The 19,272-nt window shown below is 43.8% G+C and overlaps 3 protein-coding genes across 7 annotated transcripts in view; 1 reads left to right on the forward strand and 2 right to left on the reverse strand.

The window, feature by feature from the left end:
* The first annotated feature begins 575 nt into the window (after positions 1 to 575).
* Positions 576 to 7,378, forward strand: zgc:112285 (chymotrypsin-like elastase family member 2A). Of its 4 annotated transcripts, none has more exons than XM_014179420.2 (6): positions 576 to 882; positions 2,179 to 2,288; positions 5,196 to 5,290; positions 5,534 to 5,814; positions 6,306 to 6,469; positions 6,967 to 7,378. In XM_014179420.2, the coding sequence occupies exons 1-6, from the start codon at positions 759 to 761 to the stop codon at positions 7,144 to 7,146; spliced, it is 954 nt and encodes a 317-aa protein (XP_014034895.1). In that variant the 5' UTR covers positions 576 to 758; the 3' UTR covers positions 7,147 to 7,378. The 4 variants fall into 4 exon arrangements, with proteins under 4 accessions (XP_014034895.1, XP_014034897.1, XP_014034896.1 ...); XM_014179422.2 differs by lacking the exon at positions 576 to 882 and adding an exon at positions 1,017 to 1,243; XM_014179421.2 differs by lacking the exon at positions 576 to 882 and adding an exon at positions 1,301 to 1,677.
* A 586-nt stretch (positions 7,379 to 7,964) lies between these two features.
* timm23a (translocase of inner mitochondrial membrane 23 homolog a (yeast)) lies at positions 7,965 to 11,163 on the reverse strand. The gene is made up of 7 exons (XM_014179424.2): positions 10,577 to 11,163; positions 10,401 to 10,459; positions 10,184 to 10,277; positions 9,950 to 10,034; positions 9,573 to 9,631; positions 9,328 to 9,438; positions 7,965 to 9,216 (listed from the first exon to the last, which is right to left on the reverse strand). Exons 1-7 carry the CDS (start codon positions 10,671 to 10,673, stop codon positions 9,098 to 9,100), a joined length of 624 nt encoding a protein of 207 aa, XP_014034899.2. The 5' UTR covers positions 10,674 to 11,163; the 3' UTR covers positions 7,965 to 9,097.
* A 6,134-nt stretch (positions 11,164 to 17,297) lies between these two features.
* Positions 17,298 to 19,272, reverse strand: part of LOC106589438 (protein quaking-B) — a 16,762-nt gene continuing 14,787 nt past the window's right edge. For both annotated transcript variants that reach the window (XR_006762570.1, XM_045710213.1), the window contains exon 8: positions 17,298 to 19,034. Coding sequence is in view for 1 of the 2 variants with exons in the window: in XM_045710213.1 (XP_045566169.1) it covers positions 19,012 to 19,034 (23 nt within the window). In the remaining variant the exon portion in view is untranslated. The remainder of the gene's footprint in view (positions 19,035 to 19,272) is intronic.

The following is a 19,272-nucleotide window of genomic DNA, read 5'->3' on the forward strand; positions in this document are numbered from 1 at the left end:
TACTTAAACTGTATAGGATCACTTCATCCATCCACAGCCCTAGGGAGGTTTGGATAAGTTATAGAGGTTATAGAGGTTAACTGGAGAAGATTTAGAGTTCGGTAGATGTTTAGATGAGTAGAAGTAAGCCTGGTGATGGAAATAATTTACAGGTAATGGGGTGTAATAGTTTGTAGACATAAATGTGTAGAGTGATGATTTGATCAACTGTGTGTGTGCATGGGGGTTGGGTTTGGAGGGTACAGGTCACCGGGTCACGTGACACAGAATCAGGTGGGCTGATGGGGTTACGTTCGTCATGGGGCGAGTAGCGAGTAAAGTAGAGGCTGTTTTTTTCCTACATGTTTGTCCTATGTTTGCCGCCAAGGGAGTGTGTTGTGCCTGTTTGTATGTGTTCATGCATGCGCATGTATGAATGCGTGTGTGTGTGTGTGTGTGTGTGTGGGAATGTGACTGTGTTGAAAGTGCTGATGGGCCTCCCAGAAGCCCCTATCCATTGCTGTCGAAGCCCCTGGCTGCAGGAGAACAATCCAGCACTGGGGCTTTGTAGTCATCTTTGTCCCTGGGGAAAATGTGTGTGTGTGTGTTCATACGTAGGTACATGCGCGCATATTAGTTTGTGAATGAGTGTGTGTGTGTATGTATATGCCTGAGTATGTGCAGGCGATTGGATGCCTGTATGTGAGCGTGTGTGTATGTGTTTGTCCAGTGCTATATAAATAGCGTGCTGTGTGCGCGAGGCAGTGATTCTGCTGAAGATGGTTGATGTTCCAGGGTCTCCGCTCCTATCTCTGCTGCTGCTGCTGTGTGTGTCGCCTCTGCCTGCCGCCACATACACCCTGACCCCTGGCAGACAGGCCCAGCACAAAGTCCTGCACCTGGGTGAGCCAGATACACACGTACACATCAGTGGAGGTTGGTGGCGGGAGCTTTAGGAGAACGGGCTCATTGTAATGGTTGGAATGGAATAAATGGAACGGAATCAAACGTGGTTTCCATATGTTTCATGTGTTTGATATCGTTCCATGAATTCCATTCCAGCCATTACAATGAGCCCGTCCTCCTATAGCTCCTCCCACCAGCCTCCACTGATACACATGGGCACCAGCACACGAATACACACACTCATCTTAAAGGAATAATCCACTCAAAACCACAAATTCTTATGATTTACATTGTCAAATAATGGAAATGTGTTATAACAATATATGTTGTGAATGTTGCATTTCGTCGTCATAATAAGGTAGGAAGCAACATGCGAAAAGTCGACTTCAAAACCCACAATGCAATGCTCTCTCTATGGACAGGCTGGCTGGCTAGCTAGGGAGCTAGTTAGAAAACGTAACTGCCTACACACTAATACCAAAGTCAATATCAGCATGTGAAGTAGTTAGCTAGTTGTAGATAGAATCTCACCATGTTAATCGCGTTTCTAGCTCACGACTTTGAGTCTATGTGGTTGCTATGGCAACGTGCAAGGAGCCTGCGAGTCTGTTAGCAGGGAGAAGAGAGGAGTAAACCGCATTGTGGCATGATAGTTGAAGGAAGAAAGGCCATTAATCTTACGGCGCTCTGGTATAAAATATACACTTTGTTATGATGATATAGACGGATGGATGTGTTCTAGACAAGTATGCCCATACCATCTATTATCTGATTTGGCGATCTGGAGTGCAGGTATTTGTTTTGAAAGGGTTATGATACGTGATAGTGTCTTATCCCCTATCTCCAGTGACAGAACTATATAGCTATTTCCTGATACCACCGATTGACCACTTAGAAATTAAATCATGGGGATATTGCTATTTTACCCCCTGATAGAACATAGGCTTTCACCAAATTGACAGGAGTTTCATGATTTATATTTCTGCGGGTGGATTATCCCTTTAACAGCGACTACACCGCTTTCCCTCTCTCAATCTACAACTACTTGTTTCGCTACCCCTTTGCCTTTCCATCACATTTAATCTATCTGACCTCAACCATTCCTACTTGGGCCAATAACTAAAATGAAGTTTAAAAAAATGTGTTTTATCATTCTAATTGTTCAGACCTGATCTCTGATCTTTGTAAATGACTGATGATTCTTAAACTGACTCACAGACTGTGGCATGGCTGATCTAGGATCAGTATTCGTCTGACTGTACTGACAGTTCCTGTGTATTTTCTTTCCTATAGACTGGCCTAAGGACTGTGGCACGGCCCACTATAAACCTAACATGGCTGAACGGATCGTCTCTGGGAACGAGGCCAGACCTCACTCCTGGCCATGGCAGGTCTCCCTACAGGTAATCAATAAACCAATCAATCCATGAACATACTTATCTACTTGCTAACTTCAGGATGTCGAATTTTCACATAGTCGTGCATTGATGCCAATGGGGGACTCAGTGAAAATTTGACTTAAAGGTCCCGCACAGTCAAAATCATGTTTTTTCATCAAATGTTATTATATTTAGATCAAACCAGATCGAAGTAGGATGACCAAAGGATGAAAAATGTATGTTGCTCATGCATTAATAAAGTTTGATAATAATGTTACTGGTCCCCTCCCCAGTGTCAAACACTTGGATTCAGGAGAAGGGCTCAGTAGAGTGCTCCAACTCGAGGTGTCATAAACAAGCACCCATCTCCCCAACATAAAAAAATATTTTACCATGACCTTCTCCTTCTACTGTAAAAACAAAATTGCACACCCTCCCCTCTCATAGAATGAACTCAAAATAATGTTTGCAACCACGAATAACAACTGTACCAACCCTGTGTTTTTAAACGTGGATATCAACTTTGCCACTTTATGGCACAGTCGATGCCACGCAGGGCTATGGGCCAGAAGGTCGAGGGTTTGCTGACCACCACGAATGAGCTCACTCTCGCTGTCTGTTTCATTACACTACGATCAGAAATGGCTGCAGACAATGATCAGCTAGGGGTAAATCTGATTTTCAACATTTTGATTCTATATTTATAATTAAAAAAATTATATGCAACACATTTTCCACCAACAGCTTTCTGTACCGACTTCGGGCGCTTCAACATCATGGTTTGTTGACTCCCTATCCAGTATCGAAGGCTTGGCTTGACTATCTCTGAATGTCATTCAACTTTTTGGTGTTTAACAGATGTGTCTTTCCATTCATCAAATGGCTGCTGCACAGTTTGGATGCTGGAATTATATTTTGGACTAATGTGCGCAAATAGCCGACAGGAGACTTTTGAAGTAACCTAATCAGATTACAACATTGTGACTGGTTGCGTTTATACCACACACAAAAGGTAATACATTTAAAAAGTTAAATTACAAATAGTTAGGCTGAAGCGTTAGGTTCTAGGTGAACGAGGAATGCTCCATGGATCGTGGAGGAGGCAGAGCGTGTTAAGTTTTCCTGAATAACTGGGCCTGCTAGGAGCATATGTGGCCACATTATTATAGGACGACTTGGGAGAATGAAGATCTGAAGCAGACAGCGCATCTCAGTATGAGAAGTACAGCCAGACTGGCCTGCTACTGTGCCTTTCTAGACCTTATAAACTGTCGAGAGTAGACCCACAACTGATCCAAATGGAATGAATGAAATGAAACATTCAAATCACAGGGCTTTTGCAGCCATTATGCAAATTACATTTTCACTGCAGTTTACAGCCTAGAGTAAAATGTTGTACTCACTTGAAAACAATAATGCAATTATTAATTGCCTATGAGGTGTTATAGACTAGTCTATGTTGACTAGCCTATAACATCATAAAGAAGTGGGATGGTGGGAATTACCCGTTTTGAAGTTGTAAAGTTGGCTGCATTCAGGTGCTTTGAACTTGTTGAAAAACGCAGATTGGCTCAGGGCCAACAAGCTGCTTAAACCATGAACTAAAAGTACAGCGGTCATGCTTGTAAACCAATTAGTGTTAAAAAAATTTTTATTGATTGCTTTTGATAAATAATGTTTTTTAGTTGCATTTAACTGCCGAAAATGCTGTTATCAAGCTCATTTCCTACTAAGGTGACGTTAGAGGTCATCATGTGGGAAAAGTCGAAGCTCAGGGTTGATAGATGAGTTTTGTTGTATATTTGTTTTCACTTTCACTTTTACTTACTTGGCTAGCGAATGCAGCTAGCTAGTTTAGCCTACTCAAACACCTGGCTCAAACAGAGAGGGATGCTATGTTAGCTCTCTGGCTATCCAACACTGGAACTCTTCCAAGTCAAGGTAAGCTTTTGGTTTTATTAATTTATTGCCAAAAGGGCTTGCCGGTGTAATTGCTAAACTGCTTGCTGTAGACTATACTACATGATTGTAGCGGGTTTACTAATGTGTTAGTTCTAGCTATGTTGACTATGATGTTAGTTAATATGGTGACAACGATATAGACTGTGTGCAACGGTTAGTGGTTATGGTATGAAGGTTTGGCTTGGAAAGGTTTTTTTGTCTGGTCACAGACCTGTTGTGTTGTGCACTAAAGTCCACAAGCGAAGGGAAAAGGTGAGAGGAGGAGAGCGCGTAGATGTGAAGTGATCACGCTGTTTGTTTGTGGCTCCTATGAAAGTGAACTGGCTTGAGGGTGATCAGGGTTGTATTCATTCCACCGATTCTGTTGAATATTGTTTCTTAAACAGAAGCAAACAGAACGAAGCGGGGATAAACATACCTGAATCTGTCCAATAAAAACGATTGTTTGCAATTGTTGGACTAATGATTACACCCTAGATCCGCTAGATGCATTGAATGTATTGAATGTGTCACTGTCGTTGTAAACTTTCATTCATAGGCTAGGTTGTAGCAACCTCATGATGGGTATAGGGAAACATTTGAGTATCATGTAGTAGCCTAAACCTATTGATGTTACATTGAGCTGGGTGAATGGAATATGAATGACAGCAATCAAATATGCTGTAATAGAAATAAGGCACATATTAAAATAAAAATGTGTCCTCCCTCATTTGAAACGGCACTGACCGCCACTGGTATTCATATGCTCACACCATTCTGTTGTTGAGGTACGCATACACCATTCCAACACAGAAGAGCTGCATTTTATCATACTTAATTTAAAAAAAATTGGAAGCAAAACTATTTCACTCATATTGCAATTAAATGTAGTGCATATTTCATATAAATCTGAAAACACTGGACAGTTACTTTAAGTGGAAGATCTTGCCTGTGGGTTGATGGCAAATGTGTGTGTTCTGTGTGTCTCAGGTTCGTCCCAGAGGCAGTAAGCACTATATCCATGTCTGTGGAGGAACTCTCATCCACAAGAACTGGGTCCTCACTGCTGCTCACTGCTTCCAGAAGTAAGACTTGCCATTCCATGAGTGGTAGCACACAGCATTATTGGACTGAGCTTAAAATGAAACACTTGTCTCAAAAGGACCACGGTCTAACACCTACACCATAACTCGGTTTAGACTAGAAAGAGACAATACATCTTGAGAAACCACCAAAAAGGAATAGTAGACTACCTGTGTATAATGTGACAGACAGTTACATTCTGAACCCTGCGTGATCTCAGTTACCCACCATGCTGTTTGTCCCAGGGGTAAAGCCGAGGATGCTGGGAGTTGGAGGATTGTCCTGGGGAAGCACCAGCTGAAACGTTCTGAAACAGCCGAAAAGACTATCCCGGTGAAGAGGATATACCGTCACGAGCACTTCCGTTACCCCACGCACAGCGAGTTGGATTATGATATCGCCCTGGTCAAGGCTGCCACCGACATCGTGCCCACCAACCACATACGCTATGCATGCCTGCCGCGCAAACAGATCAGCCTGAAGCCAGGACAATACTGCTGGGTGACCGGCTGGGGAGACACTCGGGGTAAGGAGGAGGGATGATTAAGGGGGAGGAGAGGGGAGGAGGTTGGATGAAACTAGGGATGAGGACTGAGAGGAGAGGGGGAGAAAGGTGCAGTGGTGCGGTTGTCTGGGTAGACACTCAAGTTAAGGGGGGATGAAAGGGGGAGGAGAGGAGGAGGCTGGGGAGGCTGGGGAGGCACACAGCGTAAGGAGGGTGAGGCTGAATGGAGACACTGGGAGAATCTCATTGCATACTCCTCGTATCCTCTCGCCTCCTTTTTAAAACCCATTGGAGATGATCAGAGGGGAGGGACCTCTGGCTTTCTCATCCAATGGGTTTTGAAAAGAAGGTGAGGAGTGAGGACGTGAGGAGTATGCAATTGAGATTCTCCCTATGACCACTTATGTTAGAACTAAGATTGTAGACATAAGAGCATTGACAAGGGGTTCAATAGGCATGAAACAAGTATGTTGCCTAAAGGTAATCCTGTGGTGTGTCCCTGTCTGTATCAGGTGGGAAGGAGAACGTGTCTCTGGCTGAGGCTTTGAACCAGGCCCGTCTGCCCATCATCGACATCAAGACCTGCCGTCAGAAGAAGTTCTGGGGAGACCGCGTCAGGGACTCCATGATCTGTGCCGGCTTCAGAGACACAGAAGGACCACCTGCTGCCTGCCAGGTAGAGAAAGGGAGGGTAGGGAAGGAGGGGACTGAGGAAGGGTGGGACAGAAAGAGGAGTGGGAAAGACCGAGTGAGAAAGGGAGGAGGAAGAATTACATACTTGTACTGAGTATGCCGATTGGCTAATGGCAAACAAGCTGCGTCAACCATAAACTAAAAGTACAGCTATCAAGCTCGTAAAACAAATTATAGTGTTAAAAATACATTAATAGATCTTTTTTTTAATATATAAATAATGGTCTGTTGCATTTAACTGCTGAAAATGCTGTTATCGTGGTAATTTCCTTAACTGCAGAGTTCAGCATGTCGGCAAAGTCAGACCTCAGAGATCATAGATGGTTTTCCCACTAGAAATGACCAATCGGAAGGGCGTTTAAATAGATTTTTCCCAGTTGCATGCTGGTATTTACACATTTACGAGCTGTTATAAACGCAGCATTAGTATTAACATAGGAATGTGATCTAACAATGTTTTATCCCCCCCTCTCCTCTTAGGGTGACTCGGGCGGTCCTCTGCTGTGCCAGTTGGGGCGCGACAGGTGGGAGGTGCACGGTGTGGTGAGCTTTGGCCCCATTGGCTGCACCGTGGAGAACAAGCCCAGCGTGTTCACCCGCACCGCCAATTACATCCCTTGGATCGAGGCTACGCGCATCAGAGACATCTTCATGCACTAGACTAGACCACACACAACCTGACAACCCCTCCACGCCCCCAAAACTATAGCATTTTTTTTTTTTTGTGCGAGATACCATATTGCCTCAGGCCACACCCCCCTCTCCTCTGTGTCCATAACCTGTAAGTCACTACAGTGACATCAGACAAAATTTGAATGAAGACATTTTACAATCAACATTGTACTGATCATCAGCATTTCATTAAATCAAGCCACCTGTCACGATGCTGTAATCTGTGTTAAATTCTGTGTTATTCAGGCTTTGTGTCTCTGAAAGTACTCTAGTCACCATCCACTTAATGTGTATGTTATGGACTATTTGTTTCATAATCACACTCAAGTCAACAATTCACTGTTGTTTTATGTCTATAACCTATGGATTTCGTCTGGAGCATTTGGTCCTTAAATGTTACATTCAGAATCATGTTACCCCATTTCATTGGTGCATGCAAAGGAACATAGGAACGTACAGTATCTGCAATTTGTATGGCACGTATGACACCTTGACCTCTACCGCATCCCCAACCAATGTTCCACTTCCTGGTTGTACTCTTTTCTGACTATAACTCCCATCATGCAGTCTGTCAGCCAATAAAGTTGGCAGAAAAAGCAGAACATTGTAAACCTCTTCTTTCAAATATACTGTAGAACACTACTGTTGTTAGTTTAGCTTACTGACTGATACAAATAGTGTAGCGGGCACACAATCTGGGTTCAAACCCAGTCAGTCACAATAGCATATCCCACCCCTAACCCCACCTACAGGCTTTCACCACACAAACAGCATGAGCACAACTGACAAAGACCCAAGGCAACATATTCTCATTTTGAATGTTTGTTGTATTGTTCTTACAGTGGGCTAACAGGCAAGGACACAGAGATAATACAGACACTTCCAGTACTGTTTGGAAGTAACTTTTAGACAGGCCAGCATCGACTCCAACTCTTTACAGGAAAACAGTACCCACTATGAATAAATACATTACAACAGTACTGATTGTAAGTCCTTGGTAGGGTGTGTGCTGGAATGAATGTCTCTTTGCTCTTCAGCTTCATGAGAAGTCTTGTTCTGTATCTGAATGACTACAACCCAGTCACATGAAAGCAGAGGACTACAATCATGGCTTCCAGCAGCTCTCTGGTTGGGTCTTAGACCAGTGTTGCAGAGGTGGTTCAATGAACCATGCTTAGATGAGTAACCTTGCGTTCGCTCCCTGTACTAACCATTTGGCTTTACCTCAGGGGGCTAACACAGTCTTGAGTCAAGTGGGCAACCTCGTAAAATAACCAGTCAGTAACACCAGCCGAGACGTTCAGATACATCCATCCTTCCCCTCCTTGAAGTTATCACTGACCAGACATGACTGAATAGCTGTAAACCGATTTCCACTGAATTGTTTTCATCACTCCAGCCATGTCAGATCAGTGATTACTTCACAGGGAGGGAGGAGGCATGTAAAAATGATTACAACAGGGCCCCAGTATCCATTTACTTAGCATATAGTCTTAACATGGACATAATATTTACATGACTCTTTCCCTCTTCCAGGCTACTAGACGTAGCATTTAATAATATAACAAAAGATACATTTCTAAAAACAGTTCCCAATACAATAACACATAAACCCCTTGGAAATAGCGTGGGGCCTTTTCAGATCTGTGTGGGTGAGAAGGGAGGTAACCCAGAAGGACAGGGCTGGGGGGCAGCAAGGGCAGTTGTGTGTAGAGAGGGGTGTTTCTTGGGGGTCATTTAGTCCATGGTTTAATGACATCTCAGTCATGCCTCCAATATCCCAGAACCCTCTCAAGTCAGGAAGTGAACAAGGGGCTGATGATATTTATGGGAGGGTTTGAGTATTGGTAACCTATTCCCTGAGACTCTGGCCAAAAGTAGTACACCAAGTAGGGAATAAGGTGGAATTTTGGATGGAACGCAATAGAAAGGGATGTGTTCAGTAGAGACTTGAAGAAGAGGAGCCGCCTCTGATATGGTCCCAGTTACTGTAGAGAGCGTAGGCACCAGACATGGCCAACCCCACCAGACCACCACGCGCCACTCCCTTCAGCCCTCCTGAAATACACACAAGTTTTGAATGAGACAGATGGGGTTTCTAGGGCACTACGTTGCACTCTTGCCCCACACGAGACACAACCATAGACTAACCACAGACAGGCCACACACCTGTGGATTTGAACAGCATGCCTGTGAGAGTCCCAGCAGCCATAGTGTTGATGTCATCCTCTGCTCCTCTAGCCTTCTCTATGGCCACGCCAAATATACTGTACAATAATGCTGTAAACACACATGCACACCCCATGGTTAATATAGACATACTAGGGACAAAACACCCAAACACCTGGTCCATGGGTTAGCCAGGGTGAAGAAGAAGAGATTAGGAGGAGGAAGAGAGGGGAAGAAGTGCTCACCAACAGAGCCCAGAGTGTTGGCCCAGGATGCACCTTGTCTGGTCACCATGTTGAGAATCCTGAGGAGGGCAAGGTCAGAGGTCAGATAAGTGAGAGCAGTATATAGAGCACCCTACCACAGAACCCTCAAACACAACTCTGGACCTTGAAGCCAGTTCCACGGTGTTTTTTCATTGGTCCTCTCTAATCAGGGACCTGGGACACCAGGTGGGTGCAATTAATTATCAGGTAAAAAAGAAAACCAGCAGGCTCCGGACCTCATTGGGTTAGAGTTGAATACCCCTGCCATAGAACATTTATATTAGCATGGATAAAACCTGTCTCCAACGTGATAACACTAAAGCCACAGACTACTAGAGGAACACAGTGGTGCTTACTGGACGTTACGAGGTTTAGCCCAGCCCATTTCTCTGGTCTCCTTCAACCCCATCCTCAGACCATTCACTGTCCCAAACGCAGCTCCTAGGATTGGAGGGGGCAAGAGAGGGAGAGACTCAGATACAGAACCAGCAGACATCATAACTTAATATGGGAGAAGGGGAGTTCTGTGTGTAGAGAGAAGAGATGAGAGGGTGAGACAGAGAAACTGAGGGAGGGAGGGAATGTCTCACCCGTGATGCAGCTGCCCCCGATGGTGAAGAAGGCCAGTTCAAACCTCCCTCTAGTTTTACTGGCCCCTGTTGGCAGGATGAACTCATCTGTGTCCTGGAAAACACACACAGGTTAACATCTATTATCTTAGTCGACTTGATAGTGGGAATGTCACAAATCAATTCTACATGTCCATTCATTGAGTGAGGTCAACTTCTACTAACTAGCATTTCTTACCTGTACGAGGTACCGGGGATCAACATTAAGATAAGGCGACAGGGGGCTCATTCCAGTCACTATGTAGAAAATACAGCAACCTCAGTTGATGTCAACGACGGCCAGTGTTGGCCTTGTCTAGCTAACGTTAGTTAGTATGCTAGCTACCACCAACATCAATTAGCAAGGGCACTTACATGGGACACCGGCGAGCTCTGTGTTGGAGTATTCGCTGCCTCCAAAGAGACTCCCGAGGCCGCCTTTCCCTCCCGACTGAGGGGCGTTATTGTCCATGTATGGGGACGATCTGGAGACTCACCCAGCGAACGCTTCGGACTGGAGATGATGATTGGGTTAGCTAGCTAACTAACTAGCTAACATTAGCCTAGCTGACCAAACGTGATGATGCAAGCCAAAAGCAATAACGTTGGCGAATTTTCCTAGTATCTAAAACGCAGTAATATGTTTACGTTTCAATAGTGTTGTACACTGTCTTACTGTATGTAGTTAGATATTGCAATTATCAGCTTTTTGTAAATTATGGTTGGGTTCGCCTTTTCATCATGCTTCTCTGACCTCCACGATCTACCGTAAAGCGACCACTGACAGGCGAATACGTACGCAGACCTGAAAGTTAAGCAAAGTTATACAAATCTTTGGCACTGCATTGAGGGGAATTACTCAACGTAAAACGGGTGAAATTGAGCTATGGTTGCATTTGATACGAGGCTATAAGCAAAATATCAAAATACATTTGTGAGTGTGACAGTTCGCGACATCACATGGTCACTTAAAGTAACGATACATTGCACTAGATGGCAGCAAAGTAACATTAAAGCGCTCAACGCCAGTTCATCCGTTACCAAAAAAACCAGACTAAAGATTATAACAACCCAGCTAACAACAACAGTTCTCACAACTTTAAAGAACGTTCCCCTGAGAGTCTCATTAGGTCATTAGGGAGTGAACGTTATTTATAATTAGGTTTACATGGGGAAAATCGGACCTGTTTGAACAAAATATATTTTACCTAAATCCTCCCTGTACGCTTGAAAAAAAAAACCTTAGCTATACAAAAATAATAATTTAAACAAAGTGGATAGCAGAGAACATATCTAGCATTTACACTCACTTCTTGGACAGACCAGAGCTTTAGATAGGCAGTTTTAGAAAATGTTCTTCGTCCTGTCAATATTTCATGAATTTTGATAGAGCACAGGGCTGCGGAGCAGGTTGTGGGTTCACAGACCACCGTAGACATTAGGTGGAAAGATCTCCTTTATAAGCATTGCATGAATCTATCATTGTATTTGCAGGACTTAGCATAATCTTTTTTTAATACCACACAAATTACCAAAATTACAGGCTAAGAATGGACAGAGAGATACATTATCTCACAAAAGTGAGTACACCCCTCACATTTTTGTAAATATTTGAGTATATCTTTTCATGTGACAACACTGAAGAAATGACACTTTGCTACAATGTAAAGTAGTGAGTGTACAGCTTGTATAACAGTGTAAATTTGCTGTCCCCTCAAAATAACTCAACACACAGCCATTAATGTCGAAACCCGCTGGCAACAAAAGTGAGTACACCCCAAAGTGAAAATGTCCAAATTGGGCCCAATTAGCCATTTTCCCTCTCCGGTGTCATGTGACTCGTTAGTTAGTAATAAAAGGTAGGCATATGACATACCCTCTTAATAGTGTGCAACTGCAGCACATAATTTGGGACAATCCTACAAGTGGGCGTTCCCGCAGCCCCCTCGAGCATCACATTGGTTCCTTCATGAACCCCCCCCCAGATAAAAGTATTATCTGAGTTAGGCAGTGCCCTTTGCTCCGCGCCACGCACGTGCCCTCACATTCGTTTACAAAACTGTGGGAAAACAGTGCCCGACCTGCGGGGGCGAAGGACACTGTCTACCGGTCGCTAGTACATCAGGCGGGAGGCGGGAGCGACACCATGTGCTTGCTAACTAGCTAGTTAGTTAGAACTCCAACACCAAAACATGCTAAATAGGTTCTCTAAGGTGATTTTTGCTAACATACAGTCAATAAAATATTCCCCTAACTAACAGAAACTGGACACTGAAACATCAGCGGAACATTACGGGTAACATTGCAAAAACATTCTCTCTCCCTGGAATTGTTAGCTGGGTAACCCCTTTCATCTTCCCTTTCATTCCCCTTTCATCTGTGACCAGACTGTTGAGACCACCAGTACTCTCTTTGATTAGACTTTAGTGTGTGTGAGTTGTCAGGTCTTGGTTTACTCTTTCTCTGTTTTGCTTTGACAAGACAACATACACATACAGTCTTCTATCTTGCTGCCCTGTATACATACACATGGAATAATTGGCCACTTTAATAATGGAACACTGGTCACTCTAATAATGTTTACATACTGCTTTACTCATCTCATATGTATATTCTGTATTCTATTCTATTCTACTGTATTTAGTCAATGCCAATGCAACATTGCTCGTCCTAATATTTATATACTTCTTAATTTCATTCTTTTACTTTTAGATTTGTGCATTGTTGTTAATTGTTAGATAGTACTGCACTGTTGGAGCTAGGAACACAAGCATTTCGCTACACCTGCAATAACATCTGTTAAATATGTGTATGTTACCAATAAAATGTGATTTGTATAATTAACCTTGTGGGGACAAATAATTCAGTCCCATTCAAAATCCTATTTTCCCTAACCCTAACACTTACCCTAACCCTAAACTTAACCCTAAATTTAACCCGAAAACCTAACCCTAAACCTAACCTAACCTTAGCTCCTAACCCTAAAACTAACCCTAGCTCCTAACCCCAACCCTAAACCTAATTCTAACCCTAACACAATTCTAACCTTAATCCTAAACCCCCTAGAAATAGCATTTGACCTTGTGGGGACACACAAAATGTCCCCAGTTGGTCAAAGTTTTGTTTGTTTACTATTCTTGTTCGGACTTCTGGTCTAAGTATAGTTAAACACATCCACCTACACACACACAAATGTGTATGTAGGCCTAGACAGTACAGCCATCTGTCACAGGTGAGAGGAATTCTGAATGAATTTATTGTGGTGAGAATAAAAAACACAAATAACAAAACTTATTTAGATGCAGTCACTGTAGCAGCCTTGTGTTATTGTGTATTCATCCGAGTCCAAGTGGACAAGTGGAACGATGAAGATTGTCATTGTTGCTGTGTGTGTGTGTGTGTGTGTGTGTGTGTGTGTGTGTGTGTGTGTGTGTGTGTGTGTGTGTGTGTGTGTGTGTGTGTGTGTGTGTGTGTGTGTGTGTGTGTGTGTGTGTCTCTCTGTGTGTGTGTATTCAAGCTGCCTGGCACAGTCTGTGAGTAACTGTTGTCTCTGCATGGGAGCCCGGTGGACCCGCTGGCCTCCTACAATACACTATTCAGTCTCACGCACACGTGCATACACCCACACGCATATGAGCACGCACACACACACACACACACACACACACACACACACACACACACACACACACACACACACACAGACATGGTCCGGCCAAGAGGCTTGTTTATCCCTCAGCCAATCACCAGGAGGGAGGAGGGTGCACAACAACAAAAAATGCTGTATGTGAGAATAATAGCTTCATCTTTATCTTCTTCTCTCTCTCTCCCTCTCCCACATGCAAACTTGTTGCTGGATCCCCCTCCCTCTCTTTCTAACTTTGCTATCTCCCCTTTCTCTCTCTTTTCTCTAAGCTAAACTAAAGCTGAACTAAACCAGTACAGAAAGGAGCCTCTACAGGACCCTGGTGTGTATGCTTGTAGTCGCGGCAACAAGAAAATAAGGTTTTGTCTCCTTAACCCCCTTAGTGTCGATTGATGCCGGTGAGTGAATCTAAGTAACATAATAAAAGAATCACCATCAAAATTCGTCAGTTTAAGCTAGAGCTTTTTTGCATTGGAGCCGTCTCAATCCACCGCATCTGCCTATGTCGCACTTCCGCATCAGTGAAAGGTGGCAGAGCTAGAGATGTGTTTGTCAGTCCATGAGACATCCCGAAAATTGGTCGTCTCACGAAAAGGTCTGTAGCGTCCGAACGGTTTGACCTAAAAGCTATTGACCACTCTATGGAAAGGGGAGACTCTCATAAACACGATGGTCGTCTCCGTTTTGCTCTACGAGCTCCACAAGTGTCAGGGAACTTGTCTGAAATCGGTTCCGTTGATGTGCCAACTTCTGTTTGTAGCGTCCTAACTGTTTGGTCTACAAACTAATGTGACCTCATTGTGGAAAGAGGAGATTCTCATGAACATGATGGTGTTCTCCATTGTGCTCTACGACCCCACAAGTGTCATGGGACTCATCTGAATGTTAAACATTGTTAAACATTTTTATGGATGTATGAAATTAGTTCAGCCTACCCAAAAAAGCACGTAGTGCGTAAAAATCGTATGTCCTCGGTTGCAACACTCACTACCTAGTTCCAAACTGCTTCTGGAAGCAATGTCAGCACAAGAACCGATTGTGGGGAGCTTAATGAAATGGGCTTCTATGGCCGAAGAGCCATAAGGCTAAGATCACCATACTCAATTCCATACTGGAGTGGTGTAAAGCTCGCTGGCATTGGACTCTGGAACATCTGGCAGGCCGACGGACGAATCTGGGTTTGGCGGATGCCAGGAGAATGCTACCTGCCCCAATGTGTAGTGCCAACTGTAAAGTTTGGTGGAGGAGTAATAATGGTCTGGGGCTTTTTTTCATGGTTCAGGCTAGGCCCCATAGTTCCAGTGAAGGGAATTCTTAACGCTACAGCATACAATGACATTCTAGATTATTCTATGCTTCCAACTTTGTTGCAACAGTTTGGGGAAGGCCCTTTCCTGTTTCAGCATGACAATGCCCCTGTGCACAAAGCAAGGTTCATACAGAAATGGTTTGTCTAAATTGGTGTGGAAGAACTTGACTGGCCTGCACAGAGCCCTAACCTCAACCCCATCGAACACCTTTGGGATGAATTGGAACGCCGACTGCGAGCCAGCGCTAATAGGCCAACATCAGTGCCGACCTCACTAATGCTCTTGTGGCTGATTAGAAGCAAGTCCCCACAGCAATGTTTCAGCATCTAGTGGAAAGCCTTCCAAGAAGAATGGATGCTGTTACAGCAGCAAAGGGGGGACCAACTCCATATTAATGGCCATGATTTTGGAATAAGATGTTTGACGAGTAGGTGTCCACATACTTTTGGTCATGAAGTGTACATATACAAATATTTCCTGAGCTTTCTTATTTCTCCTAGATAAAGGACAAACACTTCAAAACCTTGTTTCTTATTATTTATTTTGTGACTGTCTTTTGTGCAATTTTTTGGAATGTGTTATTCAATACTAGCCCGCCCCCATGGGCTAGTATTGGCTCTAGGCTAGATTAGACAGAGAGGAGAGTAGTTTACCAGATGGTGTGGCGATGGTCTTAGAGATCCTGGGATAAATGTCATAAAACTACAAACAAAACAGGATCAGCAGAAATCAAGAGCGCACACACAGACAGAGTTTTAGATGTTTCTGACAGGTGCCTCTGCCTCAACCCCCAAATGGGAGAATGACGCAGTAGGAAAAGTGGATAGGGAGAAAGGCAAACTCTTTTTCCTCTTCCTTGGCCTTTCTTCTTTTCCCTCTTTCTTTCACTCATTCCCAATCGCTCACATTTGGCCCAAACTCCATCCATAGGAATGTAACCCTCTAGTCCATTGGGTTGCCAGATCAGTCTCCCTCTAGTTCAGTGAGTTGCCAGATCAGGCTCCCTCTAGTTCAGTGAGTTGCCAGATCAGGCTCCCTCTAGTCCATTGGGTTGCCAGATCAGTCTCCCTCTAGTTCAGTGAGTTGCCAGATCAGGCTCCCTCTAGTTCAGTGAGTTGCCAGATCAGGCTCCCTCTAGTTCAGTGAGTTGCCAGATCAGGCTCCCTCTAGTTCAGTGAGTTGCCAGATCAGGCTCCCTCTAGTTCAGTGAGTTGCCAGATCAGGCTCCCTCTAGTTCAGTGAGTTGCCAGATCAGGCTCCTTCTAGTCCATTGGGTTGCCAGATCAGTCTCCCTCTAGTTCAGTGAGTTGCCAGATCAGGCTCCCTCTAGTTCAGTGAGTTGCCAGATCAGGCTCCCTCTAGTTCAGTGAGTTTCCAGATCAGTCTCCCTCTAGTTCAGTGAGTTGCCAGATCAGGCTCCCTCTAGTCCATTGGGTTGCCAGATCAGGCTCCCTCTAGTTCAGTGAGTTGCCAGATCAGGCTCCCTCTAGTTCAGTGAGTTGCCAGATCATGCTATTTCTCCTCCTACAGCTGCAGGGTCAGTATCCAGAGCAAAGGCTCCAGGTCCAGAGCCAAGCCTGGGGCTCAATAAGCTCCCTACCCCCCGAGGGGGGCAGGGAGAGGGCAGATAGTGAACAACTCACTGACAGCCCTCAGTCAAAGCAGTATTTTTTTAAGTCTATATATGGTATTTGTGCTTGGGTGTAGCTCTGTCAGTGCAGTCTTATATAATATATATATATATATATATAGCAAGAGACAGAAAGACAGAGAGGGAGAGAGTGTGTACAGCAGTTAAAATATGGCACATTCCTGTAGTTAACCGTTGAATGAGAGAGATAATGTACGTTAGGGAGAGCCACAGTGCTCCAGTATAATTCACTCAGCAGATGTGTGTGCATGTTTTTGTGTGTGGGTAGGTATGAGTGAGTGTGTAAGGGTAAGTTGCACAATCGATTTGCTTCAGACTGTCGGAGTTGGAGAGAGACAGAGAGGAGAGGGACCAAGTGCATGTCTAGTGTACTGTATTTCTAAAGAATTTAAGTGTATTCCAAAAGTATCTGCAGTGTTTAAGATTAGTATGCTGAAAGGAAGCTCACTGGAAACTTTAGAAGCTTCAGAGAAAAAGCGACAAAGTTTGTTAGTTTTTTACAACTACCAGTTTAATAATGTTTTTGTTTTTCAGTACAAAGAGTTATTTTTTTTACCAGCTTTTAAAAAGTTAAACATCAACAACACACTTTTTAATTCTCAGATTCACACAGTTTATGTTTTAAAGAAACCAAGGCAGAGGCAGATATGAGTAGAGAGGTTAACAGTACAGGACTGGTCAGTTAACACAAAGAGTAGATTAATATACAGTACTACAGTTAATAACGACTCTCTACATAGAGAAGGCCCAGAAGGTAAGCAACACTGAGATTAACTTGATAGACAACAATTTTCCAGAATACGTCCAGGCTTCCAGTATATCAGGACTTGAAAAAACTCTCCGGACACTTGGTGAATGGCACATTGGTTGTAGGCAAAGTTTGCTCTTAAACTGAATCAGATAAATCTCCATAGTAAGTCATACTGTTCTTACCAGAAAACATCATTTAATGTTATTTCTCACATACAAAATATCATATAAAAAATACATTATAAACAGATGTTTTGTCTTGAATGAGATGGTTTGTGTGGAGTAAAAACAACCGCTTGGGCAAGAGGAGAGTTAGGAGCTCAGGTATGTAACGCACATATCTAATGACACAACACTATACAATAGGGTGTGTTCTCTAGGCAGACACACAAGTATACACATCATTCCCCCAAAGAAAATAAACACACAAAATGAACACTGTTCTGAGGAGGTCCTACTATACTAACAGAAGAAACCGACCCTTTTTGGCACTTCATTCTAAATCCAAAAGGCTTATGGGAAGCCACAACATTGAGTTGGTTTCTTTATAATACACCACATCTCTTTCACTTTGTTGAGACGTGTTTCATGGAGAATATAAACCCATCATAAAAAGGCTGCTCTGGTCTGTGACATATCTCTCTATTGGAATAAATAAAGGCACTTTGTTTTCCAGATTTATATAATACTGTATTGGTAAAGCAAACGTTATGGTTGAGACTCTTCACTCTGTAGCACCTGGAGAAGTGTGATCTTACCCATTAGATTGACTCAGGTCACTGTAGAAAGGCAGGCATGGTATAAAAGCCTAGTCTTAGAGAGGACATCATGTGAAACTGGTGTGACCTATTAAACCAGATCTGAGTAACATTTTGTGTGACGGTAACCTAAAGTAGCTGGCGTAAAATAAACCACTTAGTGGGTCGGTAGAAACCGTGAGCATCCGTTTTTTAGGCTTCGCCTCTTCTCTGCTTTCCCCCCCCGAAAACGAGGTGCTTCCGGTTTCTCTAGACCCCCGCTGAGGGTTTGAGAACAGGGACAGTCAGACTAGCTTAGTGGGCATGAATATGTTATGATCATACATATAACTGTTATTATTATTTAATTATTATAATATTATAGCTTCAAATCGACTCATTGCAGGGCAAGGTATAGAGACAGGTTATCTGACCAATGCAGAGAGCATGGCTGGGGTTTGGTTGGGGGGTTGTGATTGGGTGGTTTTGATGTAGTGGTTCCTATAGAAGGGGCACATGGCCTGATAGTGTGGTGTTTGGGTGGGCATGGCTGGTGACTGGGTCCTGATTGAGTCCTGAAGGGTCACTACCATGGCGCTGGTCTCTGGTTGGTTTGGCAGAGGTGACTCCTGGGGGGGGGGGCGTGGCTGTTGTCCAGAGCATGGCAACGAGCAAGCCACAGGCGGAGATGGGCGGGTCATCAGTGGGTACAGAGGTCAAGGGTTAGTTGCTGTGGCAGCTGGGGGGGGGGGTTAGGAGACAGACGGACAGACACAAAGAAATTAAGGAAACAAAAAAGACATAGAAAAAGATAGAAAGAGATTAGTGTCAGCTTGTGGTGTCCGATTTACTGCAGTCACACACACAGTGTGAACATACATAACACCTTCATAAGCACTACATAGGCATTTATAGTCAATAGCTGCAAGTTGACATAAGGTCTGGCATATGCAGTAAGTGACACAATGTGAGATGCC

Source organism: Salmo salar, chromosome ssa28 (genome assembly GCF_905237065.1).
Source record: "Salmo salar chromosome ssa28, Ssal_v3.1, whole genome shotgun sequence".
Taxonomy (NCBI): Eukaryota; Metazoa; Chordata; class Actinopteri; order Salmoniformes; family Salmonidae; genus Salmo; species Salmo salar.